Source organism: Nipponia nippon, unplaced genomic scaffold (genome assembly GCF_047370975.1).
Source record: "Nipponia nippon isolate SJK-2023a ecotype South Korea unplaced genomic scaffold, ASM4737097v1 scaffold_3, whole genome shotgun sequence".
NCBI classification, from domain to species: Eukaryota; Metazoa; Chordata; class Aves; order Pelecaniformes; family Threskiornithidae; genus Nipponia; species Nipponia nippon.
This window is the reverse complement of record NW_028262347.1, coordinates 9740784-9756522: the sequence shown is the minus strand read 5'-3', so window position 1 is coordinate 9756522 and position 15739 is coordinate 9740784. Positions and strand designations below refer to the sequence as shown.

Genomic DNA, 15739 nt, shown 5'->3' with positions numbered 1-15739 from the left:
ATTATTGCAAAGCACTTGACACCAGGCACAGTCAGAGAAGGGATACTAGAATACCCTGACTGTTAATTTTATCTAGCCTGAAAATGCTTAGGTACTGAAGTTCATGTTTTAGTTAGCTAAAAGACAGCAGCTTCTTTATTTCACAAGATTTAACAGTCAGCAGTCAAAGCACTAGAGTGCTACTGAAATTAACCAATGCAATAATAAATCATGGAGTTCTATTGCATTTAAAAAAAAAAGAAAAAAAAAGTTAGTTTCTAGAATCCATTTTAAAAATAGCCTTCACGGTCATTAAACCATACTAGGGGTCCCTGAGAAGAATAAGCACTGGCTTTAATCTATTGTTTCTAATAAAGGAAGTCCTGCCCCATCTGTTGGGTCAGAATCACAAATCATCTATCTTATTATCTGTGAATAAAGACTGAACATTAGTCATATTCTTTTTATAACACAGAGTGACCGATACTTCAAAGCATTGTCACCACTGCTCTTTGGCTGTGTATGAAAATGTCATGGTGCTTCACTCTTATCTTGTATTCCTATGCTTGACGGACAAGTTAAATGAAAATTGTCCAAAGCTATGAACCAAACCATGACAAAAGTAGCTCTTATAGTAATTTGAAATCCAGAGGTCAAGCTGACATTCCTCAGCACCAAATGTCAGACCACACAGTGCTGCGATGCACACAGCAGGCAGTTTGCGCTATCTTGTTCCTAGGCTTCCAGCTTCAGAAGTGGCTACTTGAGTAAATAGAAACCTCAAAAATGTATTTATGGAAATAGTGGATGTCAGCAGACTTCAAAGGGCAGAACATATTGATAATTGCAGAAAAAGGCCCAGAAGTGCTTGAAACATTGTTCGTCCATGTGGTTTTTTTGTTGTCTTCTTAAAGGAGAAATGACTGGGTGAGGATGAAATTGCCTTCCTGCTCAACTGGCAGAGGCTTCGGAGCTGCTCAAATGTCTCTGTTTGTGTTGCTGCATTTCCAGCTCTTTGGTGTCTGCAGACTGAAGGCTCCCTCCGCTCCGAGAGCACTAACCGGCATCGGAAAGATGACTAACACCAGAGGAGCTCCAACCATGGCATCTGCCGAGCCTCTGACCTCAGGCTCATGTAAGAAGCCATCGCATGTCTGAGAGGAGCACCTGGCTCTGATCGTTTCTTACCTGCCATCACTGAAGCAAATGGCTGCTGAGGATCGAAAGGGCATTTCAACCTGCCAGACTCCAAGTTCTGAGTATCCAACCGGAATACCGTTTCCTGAGAATAAACACATAGTCATTATCCTGGTGTGGCTGCAGAGAAAAACTCACTTAGAAAAACTGTTCTGCTAACATGTGAAGTGAAGGTGTATTAGAACATGCAGCCATCATCTCAGCATTGATGTTTACAGTCTGTGCCTCTTTTTTATATCTGGTTTTTTTTTCAGTCATTGTTTTAACGTATCCTGTTCACTCTATAGTGAAACACAAATCTTAAGAAAATACAATTATTTTCAAAAAAAAAAAAAAAGATGCATTGTTCATTTCTACTCAAATGAAAAGCTGGATTGTACTTAAAAGGCACTGAATTCTATTTGGGAAAGTGCTGATAGAGTGTGTTGCAACAGGAGACCCAGAAGGGATTCTGGCTGACTCTTAAATTTCTCCAGGGACTGCTGAATAATGTTCGCGGCAGACACAGTTCAGCCCCTTTCAAATGAAAGCAGCATATGCTCTCTCTTGTTATTTTTAACAAGGCTAATGATACAAGAGATATCAGAATAGATGCTTCCTTGCAGTTCCCAAATACATTGTGATTAATTCCTAGGTCACAGAACAAGGGTATAGAGGGAGGTAAAGAAAAGAAATTATTTAAAAACTATTTCTGATGTTTTCAGTGAGTAATCAACAACTCAATTGTTGTAAGCAGTAATTTGAAGTTTTACTATAGTTTTGAATTGTCAAAATGCTTTTATTTGTTTCTTTTATTAGTTTCCGAAAAGCACGCTTAACCTGAAACCTGTAGTGAGTCCTTCTGAAGGCAAATTGATTGCTCAGAGGAGCGGTCTTTGCAGATATAGAGACTTGATTTTCTGAGTTCTGCTGCTGTCAGAGAAGAGAGATTTCCTACGCAAGTAATGTTAACATCCTCTCCTGCCTACAGTGGTATTTAAAATTCCACTAGTGTCCAGGAATCAAATAATCGTGGGTTTACTGTCTATTGTAGAGACATGACTTTTGAAGTTTTTAAAACAAAAACAAAAAACAAAACACCTCTATGATTTAAACTATTACTTAAGAAAAGGTGAAGTAAATTTAATTATTTGTTACTATACCTCCATCTTGCAAGAGGACTAAAGAGTACAAATTAAGTTAAGTATGCCCAATGATGGCCACATAGGATCAGACTTCACAACACATTAATTCAATTCATCTTTAATGTACATCAGATTATAAATGACCAAACCTTTCTATTTCATTGAGGTGTGTCTTAAACTCTCTAGACTCAGAAGGCAAAAGCCCAGGATATTGAATAATTAAGCTCCCTAAGAGAAAAGAAAAATCAATTCCAATCTATGAACATAAAATCCATTTCCTCCAGCAATCTTGGCTGATACAAAACAGAATTTAATCATCAAACAACAACCCTTGTTATCTTCCCAAACTTGTGGGATATCAGGTAAACTAAATTCTCAGGCTAAAGTGGATCGGAGCACACCAAGGACAGAACTAAATTGAAAATTAAGCATTTTTTTAACTGACAATGCTGTATTAGTGTCCCATTCTCCTTTCTTCTAAGATGTGCAATCCTGAGCTGCTCAGAGGATTCTTGCTGTATCACGTGCAAAGGGGCTGTCTCCAAGTCCAGCAGTACTTAGGGGGCTAAGGGCTTTATGGATCAACATCAAATATTGCAGACTTCACCCAGACAAACTAATGGATACTACCAGGCATTCACACAGAATTAACCTCCTGCTTTCATTTCGGACAAAGCTTTCAAAGAAAAGAGCATCCCTTGGAGAGCTGTGGCTAACAGCACCAACCAGGCCAAACCTCTTCTTCACCAGCCAAGAGAAGTTTTGGCAGTGACTTCAGCAGTAGCAAGACTAGGACTTTAATCCCCTTTAATTGTGTGATCCCGTAGGGGATTTGTACTGCTTCAAAAGCAGTATGTGCTGTGGTTTTGAGTCACCTGATCCACACTGTTTTCCCCTCTGTTTTCCCAGCACCGTCACTGGCCAGCAGACCACTGGGCAGACCCACCAGCAGCTTTCAAAGGTCAGCGGGGCACTGCCTGGTTTCGCAGCCTCCATGAGGCTATCTCAGGCCCTGGCTCTCCCAAGCATCCCACAGCTTCCTGTAGAGGTTTCTAATTACCAAACATTCATTATCCATTCTTATAACCCAGAGACAAAAAAAAAAAAAAAAAAAAAAAAAAAAGAAAAGAAAGAGGGGAAAAGAAAGAAAAAAAAGACTAAAAGAATGGATCTGTAATAAAAGTGCTTTGAATAACCACATAGGACTCCTGGCTTCAGTTCCTACAACCAGGAGACATTTTCAGCTTTCTATCAAATTCACATCAATGGGTCTGTCCTCAGCACCCTCCTGCCTTGTCACATTTATCTGGAGAGGCAGTGCAAGGGCAGTGGCTGTTAGGTGTTTGGGGTCCAAGAAAGAAAGGGAAAATATGCCTGATGTCATTCAAAGCTGTTAATTCAGTAGGAGACTGTAGAAGAGACACACCATCAGAAGAGGCATGAGTAGTGCTGAACACTGTCCAATCTACCACTGCAGCTGAGCAACCAAGAGGAATGCAGGAGAGGCAGGACTGGGAGACAGTGAGGGGATTAGGAAATACAATACCAGGATTCTTCTTCCATTTCCTCTCATAAGGTAATTGGTCACATCTAATTGAGACAGACCCCTTGTCTAGACTGGCTGCCGGACTGAGCAATCAGACCAAATCTATAATTTCATAATGTCTGATGGAAACAACCTTCACAAATGAAGTAGTTAAAGGTGCAATGGTAGAGTGAATAAAGCATCTTGCTAATGACCCAGAGGTAAACCAGAGCCTTACTTACACTCTTCCTGAGAACTGTTCTGCTCAGTTCAGCTGTGTATTTGATCATTCAGGCTAAGGAATCAGCAAGATACAAGGGATCTAAAATTTCAGTTGCTTCAACTGGAATATTTAAAGCAGTGAAGCAAAGAAGCCTACAAAATTATTTCTTTGCAAGCCCAATTATACAGCATATACCAAACAATACCAGGAGCATTAATGGCTTATTAGGGAAAGAACATCACCATACAGATTTCAGGCAGCTGCAGTTTTCTGTCACATAGGCAGCCCCTCTGGGCTGGTCAACCAATGCACAGATTGTGCGGAATATAACGATGGGTCTCAGCCTGGGCAAGCATTAATAACTTTTTTCTTTTTTTTTTTCTTTTTTTTTTTTTTTTGTGAGCATCTGCCCTTGATTCTGTATGTCAGAATAACTCCAATATGTACATATTTCAGATTATCACATTTAATAACATACCATTAGACTTCATTTCTTGTATTCTAGAACTTCATTGAGACCCAAAGAAAAGAGAAAGCTATTTCTACAGCAGTATAGGAAGCCTGCACCACAGGCAAGCAGCCAGACAGGTCACATCTTTACACTGTCTGAGAACAGAGCCAGTGTTATAAATATAGCCAAGGTGTTATACATATAGGAGTTAAAAAGAGACTTGTGTACTAAGTGGCTGCTTGACACAACACCAAAATGCTTCTGTTGTGGGGGATAGGTCTCAAACATTTGCCACTTAGGACAGAGATTTCTTTGTCACCAGCAAATGAAGACCAATCAGCTGCTAACTTCAGTTCAGGAATACGCCACTAGTGATGGGGGATAACCAACATCTACTTAGCGACAGGGCTGCAAACCCTCTACAAAGTCCGGAGGTGCCGTCCTTGGACTCAGGCTCAGAGACCATTTACAATCTCTGTATAACTGTCATGCACAAGGCATAGGAAACCATCTCTGTGGACCAAGAGTATATACACATTAAAAAATAGAACTATGAGTGTCATCTTGAACTCTGCATGCATTTGTGTGTGTGTAAGCAGAAAGTATGTGCAGAAATTACTTACTAGAAAGAAAGACATCTGGGTTAAATGTTTTCTTCACTTATTTAATCATACAGAAGTGTCATTCTGAAGAACTTTGTGTATTAAGCCTTACTGAGGAAAGTGCTTTGTTCAAAAGCGATACGCACATATCAAATGTGAGAACACGAGTTCCCGTCTGACCTGCAAGATCCACCCTGTTATTTATGCAAGCTGCTGTCAGTTCATTTTTTACACACTCTCATAGTATTTTCCAATCTATGATGAATGCTAAACAAGATGAGGGTTATTCCTTGACATGTCAGAGGAGTGAGGAAATTAAATTACCTCTTTGTGAGTTCCAAGTTCAATGTATCCACAGAGAGGGTGAAATGCTCCTGTGCCACAGACATAAACATGGGTTCGGTTGTACGGCTGAAGAACCCTGATAAAATTGGCGCATTCTGTCTATTGAGAAAAGAAAGAGGAAGGTTAATTTCCATGTCTGTTCTTCTCTTTCACATTATACATTGTACTAGGTTATAGCCATATTATTGGTGTATTTAAACTCAAAACTACTGTAGCAGAGACTGTTTACTAAATAGTTCAAAATTGTGACAGCTACAATTTTGCAGTGGCTATCTACTAGGCAGTTCATCAATCAGACTTGCAAGCCTGCTATAGTGCTTACAGCCACAAGAAGCTATGTGGTTACAGCACAGTTTGGAGGGTATCTCCTCAGCCTGTGTTGTAGCAAACAATCCCTGTCAACAACTGGGCAGAGGTCAGAGAGCCACTGGGTTAGTCTGGCTACAAATCCTCCTGCCTTTGCTCCCAATTCAGGGTTCTGTGCAAGCTTTAACACCAAAGATTACACGATAGAAATCATTGTGGTGGACCGAAGGGCTTCAACATACTTCCAAGGGTATCTTTTGTGTATGAGTGAATGCACTTTGCACCAACCACATCCTACTGGTCACTTTTATTTGGGCATTTCTGAGTCCTATGGGATGCTCGGGTCAGTTCTGGCTCTAGCTGGGCTTGGTCCTTGCTGGTAAGTAGCACAGGCAGCTGCTGCACGCTGCAAGGGTGCCACATGAGGTCGTAGGAAAGGCTTGCTGCAGCCTTCCCCAAAATGAAATAAATACATATACATACAACAAGGTACTTAGGAGAGAATACACAAGAGCTATTCATATGTTCAAGCTACCACCTTACACCTAAGTGAGAGGTAAGCTGCAGAGAGATTGCAGGATGCAAAAAGGAGATATTTATGATCTATGTCCAAAACAAATATTCCCCTTCCCCTCTCTCGTCCCGTTCCTTTTGTCTTAGCGTAGAAATAGATCAGCACAAATCCTCCATATTGACCAGTATCAGAATTTTCCCAGTGCTCAGCAGAGGTGTTGTTTAGTTTTTGTCTCCTGTAAAGATAAGGCTAGCAATAAGTTAGGATAAAAAGTTGAAATTCCTCAGGCAGAGAGCTGAGAGAATGTTTTAAGCTGGAGTCCACCTTGGTAACAGACAAGCTGGACAGAAACCACAAGATTTGTGGAGAGAAAAGGAAGAGATTTTATTATACAGCCGGGAAATGTTTATATTTATAGTGAGCTCTAGACACATGATGTAATCTGTGCTATGCAAAAGAGATATGAAAATTCTATTGTATATATGAATGCACCTTAAATATACTTCCTAAAGAGACTTCCTAAAGAAGATTTGTGGTTCCACAGAAAAGCTAATGAGTCTGAGATTTTGTTTTAACCTTAACTGCAGCTGTCTGCAAATTAAGTTAATTGGTACTCTGCTCTGCTACTCTGTTTCATTAATGAATTATAATGAAGTTACATTCAGGATATTCCCAAGAAAAAAGCAGCAGTTTGATGGGAATGAAAGGACTTCAGAGGAGTATTGCCTGGGATACATTTCAGAGGAAAGTCTATTCATCTCTCAATGGCATTTATTACATACAAGAATGGCTTAGTATGATTGTTGCTTGCAATATTGAATATTTTTTTCTTGAAGCATTAACATTTAAAGAAAAAAATAGAAGTGTAAGATTTTTTTTAAATGAAGAAAAAACACTTAATTCATTAGTTCAGGAAAAAAGTGTAACAAGACCTTACTAACCCATTCTGTGCATTTAGAAACAAATACACAGATATATAATATTCTCAGCAATAATAAAAAAATATATACCATACTTACATGGGCATCTTTCCCAGCTAATTTGCATAATTCTACCTTTTCTTTTGCTGCAGGCCAGTAAATCTGTAACACAGTTAAAATAAGACAAAGATTATGAATATTATAAATTGTCCTGTGACTGTAGTTTAACTATTCATTCAAAGTGAACAGTTAAAACAGATTTATGCATGTTGAAGGAATTTTCATGTAAATGGAAATGAACATGACTTCGAATACAGGGTTCCATTACAAAAAGTGAAAAGACTTTAAATCAAAACCCTTGTTCTTTGTTCATTTCTTCATTGGCTATATATACTTTTTAAAAGTACTTCGTCGATCTGACGCCTTGTCACCATTATGAATTGTGTGTTTTTCTCAAAGATACGGTGAGCCAAATCATCTTTAAACTAAACTGACTGCAAAACAAGGCAAATTACATTTGTGGTGAATTTGGTCCAGTGGCAAAGCTGTTATAAAAAAATACTTAGCTGTTACTGTCAATTTTCAAATGAAAAGAAGTTTTGTTCAAAAAACTAAAGGTAGCTTATGGGAAATTTGTAGAACAAAAAGTACATTTGACAGAAATCAATAGTGCATGGTTTAAAAATGTCACCCATCAACACTGAGTGTACTGAGAAAATTACATAGAAGTTTAGAGGAGAACCATGTACCTTAGATAATTGGTAGCATATATTATTACTGTTTCTTTTTCTTCTTTCACTCTTTTCTTCATTCTTCACTGCAGAATTCTATTAACTAGATTTTGGTGTAGATGGAGCCAGATGACAAATTACTATCAGTTACTGTAACCTCAATTATGTTAGTGAAGAAATATCAACGAACAACAGCTCAGGTTCTGGCTCATTGATTTCAATTAAACAGTCAAAATTGGATATTACTGAGTATATGTTTGGTTCTATTAAATTCAAAATAGAAGTTAAATATAAAAAGTCTTCCAGAATCATGATGCTAAACATAGATCTTTTTTCCTTCTTATTTTGACAAGACAAAGCTATAACCATTTCTCATGACTAATAATAACAGCAACAACAAATCACACCAATTTTTGAGCAAATATTGGTTAGGAAATTGCCTCAAGTCCCAGGAACCAGTATGCAGATTACTAATAGTCACAGATGCTTTATAGTAGTGGTGAGTCTCAAACGACATTTTATAAAATGTTAAATAGTGAAATATACAGGAATAAAGATTTATTATAATATGCATTAGAAAAAAATAATCATCAAGGAAGGATGCACAATTCAACGACATGCAAGAGGAGTTAACTGCTGTAATATTCCGTTTTCTCTTGCCCAGCTGTTGGCACCTTGTAGAATGTGGCTTGCTACATACACAGGCTTAGTCCCACACTGGTAAGGAAAGCGAAAGAGTGCCCTTTGTCAAACAGCTTTATCACTGTCCAAAATCTACAGTCAGTGTTCCTCTCAATCTGGAAACAGTCTTTTAATTTCACTTCTTCCTCTTCTCTTCCCAGTGAAAATGGATGTATTGGCTTTCCGTAAGGAAATTAATTTCCTCTCAAGTGAATTTACAGTTACTTTTCTGATTAGAAGCTCTCAGTAAAGATAACGTATTTTAAGTTACTTAAACCTTAACCCTTTACAGCAATATTCACTTACAAGTCAGAGATAAGGCAGTAGAACAACATCTCAGCACTGGAGCACAAATTTACTTTCCCACAGCATTTTCTCAGAATGATGTCGTGATAGCATCCAGGTACGAAAACACAATCTGAAATCAGCCATGCCAGCGTGTCTGGATTACATGGTGTACAATGCCAGAAAGTACGGAGGAAAGTATTGGGAACATGGGATGAGTGTCTCTTGTAGCACTCGTCTGGCGCAAGTGCCACTGGGTGAAGGAGGAGAGCTGAGGCTTAAGAGGTGCTGGTGAAGAAAAACTGATGAAAAGGAACAGCTGGAGGAATATAAGATCATGGATCTCCACATATATTTGGCCAAAGAGACTTAAGCTGAGATCTGATATTCAGTTCTCTTGTATAAACTTTATGCACAATCCTGCCCAAGATCCCTGTATCGGTAACATAGAAGGCTAGAGGTCATTGAAGGTTTTTGGAGATTTTTGGCCAAAGTTTAGGTATCCAGTTAGGTAGACAAGGTGTTCCTCTGTAGGCTTTGGAAAATGCCCAGCTTTCCTTGCCAACTACACAGAAGAATGGGATCCCTGCTTTGGGAGGTCCAGTTACATTCAAAGACATCTGCTTGAAGGCATTACACATATTAATGGACTCGACTCTGCCCTCAATTCTTCTCCAGATTCCTTCATGGGAAATAGTGTTTGTCGTACAAGGCTGAGATAGACACACCCCGCTTTTCTATGATAATTGACCACAGTTAATTATCATTAAAAAAATCAATTGTTTTACTTTCTGGCTGCTCAACAGCCTCAGTATTTAGCATTATACAAGGCCACATTAGACAATGAAAAGTGAAGCTAAGTGATCCAACTTTAAAATCAATTTGCAATTACATATGGGGGAGTTAAAGTGATATTTATTTCCTTTCCATATGAGAAATGAGAGGTTCCCAGAAACTGTCAGTTCTAAATTGCAATAGGTCAAGAAAATTGCATAATAAATACTGAGCCAATGTGGTGAGCAAGAAAGCATAAACTTAATTTTTTATTAGATCACATGCTGTGTAATAGTACCAGAGGTCTAGTTCCCTCAAACACTGACATACAAGTAACTTTACACATGTAAAATAGTCTCACTGAATTTTCACATGCATAAGCTTATTCACATGCATCTGTGTTGACTTTTCTGTAGGGGGTGAAATTAAGTCTTAGTATTATTTTTTATTCAGACAAGTTACTTAGTTTCACAATATGCAAAAAGTAAGACTAGATGCTCCAGCTGTTTCTTTTGTATTTCAAATCTTTGAGCTTGTAGATGGTTTGATGCTTTGAAATTGGTCATTTTTTTCATAACTTTTTTCAGCTCACATGCTGAATTCACTACGGTAACATCTTATTTAACAGTCCTTCCTAAATTCCTCAAAAAGTAAAACCTCAAAGAAAGAAAAAACAACCAAAACCAACCAAAGAATACATAATAATGGTGACAACACCACTGCAATGTAAAATTATAATCATTTCATGTTACAAACTGCACAAATTATATATATAATATATTTAATGGTTGCATCTGTATCTGAAATGTCTGGAGAAATCTTAGAGTAACTAGGTGGGGTTAGTGAATTTAAGGTAAGAATGTAACTAGTTGAAATACATGAACTATATACTTAAACAGGATTATTTTCTTCTCTTACTCTTCAGTTTATTTTCCTTGCAAAATATCTGTATCAAAATTCCAAAGGTCGGCTACTGTCATGATTTCCTGATTTTATCTTCTATAGCCCAATAAAAAAGAAACCCTTACCATTACTTTTAAATTATTTTACAAATATTTTCTCAAATTTAGCAACAGGAAAGAAATTAAAATCTCCTAATAAATGCAAGTTAGTATGTTCTCTGCTAGCAGAGTGAAAGAAAACCTCCCAGGAGTACAAAATTAAGTAGTGCATAAGTGTAGGACAGATAAGGTATCACTTTAAAGGGTAGCTGGAAATTGATTTCTGATTAAAACAAAACATTAAAGACCACAAAGGTCCTTTTCACATCAGGAGCAGAGTAATTTCTAAAAGTAACATTTTTCCTTCCTCCAAACATGCATTTTTTCTATAAGAAAGGAATGAAAAGGGAAAAGTGAATTAAAATTAAAAAAAGAAATATATTATTTACATAAATAAATTGATGCATGGATGATATATATATCATTGTGTATATATATATATAAATAATAGCTGGACTCACTTCTAAGAGTTTCATTTCAGCTGCCATCTGTCATGAATTAACAATACTGGTTACAAGCAAGTATTTTCCTCATCTTTCTTTATCTATCTTTCTCTATCCAATTTGTTCCTAGGCTAACACTTAGACTATAATTCCTTAGGGGAAGTGATGCCTCAAAAATAAAACAGTGAACTCTGATTCCACAGAAACTGCTGTATGAAATTACAGCTTTTCCAAGAATCATTTCTAATGAAGATACTAAATCTGGGATGATACAAGGCTTTCCCAAAAGAGTGGAAAATACCACATACTGTCACAATACAAAAGAGGAGGAACACAAGATATCTTAAAAAATTACAGGCCTATTGGTCTTACTTCATCTGTTTGCAAGGCTTCAAAACAAATTTTTAGTTAGGGAAGGAATAACTTAAGTTTCCAATGAAAATGAAGTATGGTACAACAGACAATATAACTTGGTAAAGAGCTGTTATTCCACCCTGATATTGTACTTTTTTTAGTAACACAGTTGAATTGCATCCTACATTGTATGGTAGATCTCCTCTTCGTCAGGGCTCCAATTAAGTATTTCATAAGCTACCACATGGAAACTGATTAGCTCAGCTGGCAAAAATAGGCATTGTTACAAGAAAAAATGGTCTGATAAGTAAAAAGTTTGTGGTAGAAAGTTACTCACAGAGTTCCTCAAGAAACAGTGTCAGAGCTTATCCTATTTTCTATATCTTTCAGTAGCTTTGGCAAAAAACCAGTACTCTGCAACATGTGCAGGTGACACAAAGTTGGGAAGCATCACTAATACAAATGAAGACTGGTAATATTATGCAGGAAGAATCAAAGGGCTACAAAGACCAGAATTATAAACAGTCAGAGGAAATGGGTATAAACTGGTCATAAATAAATATAGATTGTAGATTAAAAATAAATAAATCTGAAATATCAGACTAACGAGGTTCTGCTCTGTAGCAACGACCTTGCTAAAGAAGTTGCATGAAGTATCCCACAAGGCCCCTTACAGTAGATTTGGACCAGGTTATGAAAGGAATAACTGTTACATGAGGTAGTTGCTGGTGATAGCAAGGAGTGAGACCAATTGACCAACATTACTCGTTCTAGTTTCATGCCCCCAAGATAATCACGCTCATGCCAGCAGCAAGCACTTGAGTGTTCCATTGAGGTCGATGGCTTTCAGCAGCCTTGGGGGTTTCACTGGAGCTTCTCACATGCCTGACGCTGCACACGTGCTTCACCACTTCTCTATCAGTACAGTCTCTGGTAAGAGAAACCCCAAAGTGTTTTATTAGTGGTACATGTAGCACCAGCAGGATGTGTCTGTATCTGGAGTGAAGGACATCAGCTGATCAGCATGTCTCGTAACACTCACTTGCTGAATGAGAGTCCTGTGAAGAAAGGCATTGCTTCCTTCCCATCAAAGGAATAAGAGTTGGCAGAAGCACTTGGAGGAAAATACACTGATTTTAAACAGCTACTTGATACAGTAAGAGAAAGCTTGCTTTCTTCCCTTGTTTTATTCTATGTACTAGATATTTGTTATATTGATGCTTGAGGGAAGTAATGCAATAAAATTACAGCTTCCTGGGCCTCAAAATGTCTCATTAAGGCTTTGTGAATCATGTAGACCATAACTCAGAATCTTAAGCTCATTGGCATAAGTGGATTCCCCATAAGACAGTCCCAACTGCAGCTTCCAAAAAACAAAGCCAGATTGAGCTGTAAACCCATTGTCACACTGGCATATGCAATATAGTCCCCCTGAGAAACTGTCCTCCATAAGAAAGTACTCCCCTGAGTGAAAACAAAAAAAAGGATTCATGACTTAGCCCAATGTGACCATAAAGTGGGTACAGTAAAGAGAGCAACATGATCCAAAAACACCAAAGTCAACCAGGAGACAGTCTAATCCCAGTTTTGCTATTGCTCTACTATATGTGACAGTCAGGTCTCAGTTTTCCCACCACTAAAATGACAGTAATGTGACATGGGGCTTTTTTCTTTCTTTTTTTTTTTTTTTTAAGAACTTAGTAATTCATAGCTGAAAAATGAAAAGCAAAGAAAAACAGTAAGATCAAAGAGCACTGAATAAAGATACGACAGTGACCCAATAAGACTGTCACACTACTGCATAAGACAATATCATAAATATCACAGCCCAATACCATAAGAGTGGGTGTTCATGGATTGCTTCCTGAGAGCTAGGACATTTGTCACTTCTGTATACTGACCCTGGGTCACTTCACTGAAAATTACTGCAAGCACTAGAAATTTATTGAATTTCCCAACAAACACTGGAAAATATTTCATGCTTTTTTAGTATTATTTTTCTGAAAACAAAGAGTGTTTTAACTAATGGGAAAATGAGCTGATTTTAGCATAGCATGCATGTATACCAGTTGCTCTCTAAATACCTCACATCTGTTGCATTCATGTGTCCGGTATGGGAAGTCCACAACTTGGGGAACTGGACAGATTGCTCTCATATACAAATCCTAAGAGGAAGCTTACCCTAAGCAGTTCTTGTAACTGGCTCCCACTGTACTTACTGTAGTCTGGAATTCACTATTTTAAAGTCATCGGCAAACAAAGGAAGTTGATGTATCTAAGTTCCTTATCTGAATTTCTCCCTGTATTTGAAACCTAACTAGGCTGTCTTTGGAGTTAGATTTTTCACCTAGCTTTCTTTTCAACAGTTTTACCTCAGAAATACTTAGAGATCCCTAAAAGCCAGGAACGTATTCTTAAATCTCTTTTACTTTTTTAACTGCCACAGACCTTCTGTCTGCCATAGACCTTCCGACCAACAGGTCTTCCTAAATCTGACACACTAATTCCTATACTTGAAGTATACATCCAGGGAGACATTTGACACGAATTTCCAACTCCAATTATTTCATAGTAGCAGAAAATTGGATCTCTGAAAGATATAATTTGATATGGCGGGTGGAGTGGGGGGGAGGAGAGGATATGAGGATCAATTCAGAGTGATTTACAGCACTGTGGGAAGTGTTACTGTATGGCATTCTTTATTTTCACACTGCTGTCAAACTGAGTAAAATGCACTGGAAGTCAGAGGGAAATAACAGTTGTGTATTTGGATGACACATTCACAGACCTTTGGTAGCTTAAATTTGGCAGGTGGCAGTTAGAGTGAAACCTCTTATTAGAACCAAATGGGCTTTTTATACTGCATCTGTCTGAGACAAAGCAAGATCTCCACATGCCACAGTTCTCTTAAACTGTGATCCATTCTCAAACACAATTTAAGAAGTAGCTAATGATTTCAGTACTTAAAGTTTTTCTGAAAAATGCATTTTCATGTGTATGTTATGAGCATATGTGAAAGCTTAAAGAAAATGGACCCGATGCTGATTTCATTTTCACTGGATTAAATCTTGAAAGGCTTCAGTGCTTTTACACTTCATTTTCCACAATGCAACCACAGCAGACTTTGGACTACTGTCTGTTTCTCCTAAAAGGAAACCATACACTAGGATTCTTAGGGTAAATGGCATTGCTCCTGACATGTTTATCACTGCAGACTGAAGACAAATCCTACCTTTGAAAAAGTCAAAGCCCAATATGAGCAAATGTTTTCAGAGAGCAGGATACCGGTGGTTCTTTATACCTAAACATATGGGTAAAACATAAAAATGACAGCGGATGTTTATGGAAACATAATTTATGGCAACAATGCAAAAGGAAATAACAGAGACACTCTCTTCCACCTAGGATTTCTGTCATTCTGGTTACGTACTGCTTTCTTCACATCTTGCCCCTGTCTGTTGTTTTGTGTCTGTAAACACTATTTAAAAGCTTCCGCCTTGTCTACACAGGTGCCTAAATTTAAGTCTATCAAACGATTTTATGGACTCCAAAAGAGGTTCAAAATAAGAGTTACATAGCTCACTGATAAGAGTTCTCCAAGGTCTAGCAAGAACGAAGTTATCACCTCTGTCTCTGGAAGTCCCTAACCTGAAGCACCATTATAGCTTCTTCTTACACTCTTCCTTCAGTGCCCACTGCTGACCATCTTTGGGCACAGGACACTAAACTATATGGACACCCAGTAGAATCAGTCTTGTTTTATTGTAAATGATAGGTAAGATGATTTCTATTTCTATTAATTTTTGGAGGAAGAGAAATACTCTAAAAAAGGTGGAAATGAATATCCTATGAACTGCAGCACCCAGAAAAGTTCCTTTTGTTTCAAAAGCAGGGCCATCAGCATGCATTAATGCCTGGGAGCTAATTTTGCATGTGTGGAGGGTCAAACCCTGCCCCTGTCAAATCTCAGCCTCACCTTACTTCTTTTCTTAGAACTTTTTCTATTCACAGAGACTGAGAACAAACCAACATGATCCCAGATGGACTCATGATCATCCTTCTCCAGTTCCACTGAGTTTTTTCTAGACTTTTCCAGTCCTCACACCCCCACTTCCAGAACTTTACATATCTCCAGTGGTTTCCGTGTGACTCTGACCTTTACTGATGCCTTCTGGCATGCCTTTTTCTTCTCACAGGTCAAGAAAACTTCACCCTCAGACAGTCTACAGCTTTTGCTAACAGGCAGAAAGCTAAATTCCTTTGACATATAGAATGAGCAGCCTA

The 15739-nt window shown here is 38.0% G+C and overlaps 1 protein-coding gene across 4 annotated transcripts in view; it reads right to left on the bottom strand.

Annotated features, from left to right (window-relative positions):
* The window catches only part of SEMA3D (semaphorin 3D), a 150320-nt gene that overhangs the window by 66255 nt on the left and 68326 nt on the right, over positions 1 to 15739 (bottom strand). For all 4 annotated transcript variants that reach the window (XM_087764551.1, XM_087764552.1, XM_087764550.1 and 1 more), the window contains exons 4-6: positions 7286 to 7348; positions 5426 to 5545; positions 1168 to 1261 (exon numbers count right to left, since the gene is read on the bottom strand). In XM_087764551.1, the coding sequence (XP_087620677.1) occupies positions 1168 to 1261; positions 5426 to 5545; positions 7286 to 7348 (277 nt within the window). The remainder of the gene's footprint in view (positions 1 to 1167; positions 1262 to 5425; positions 5546 to 7285; positions 7349 to 15739) is intronic.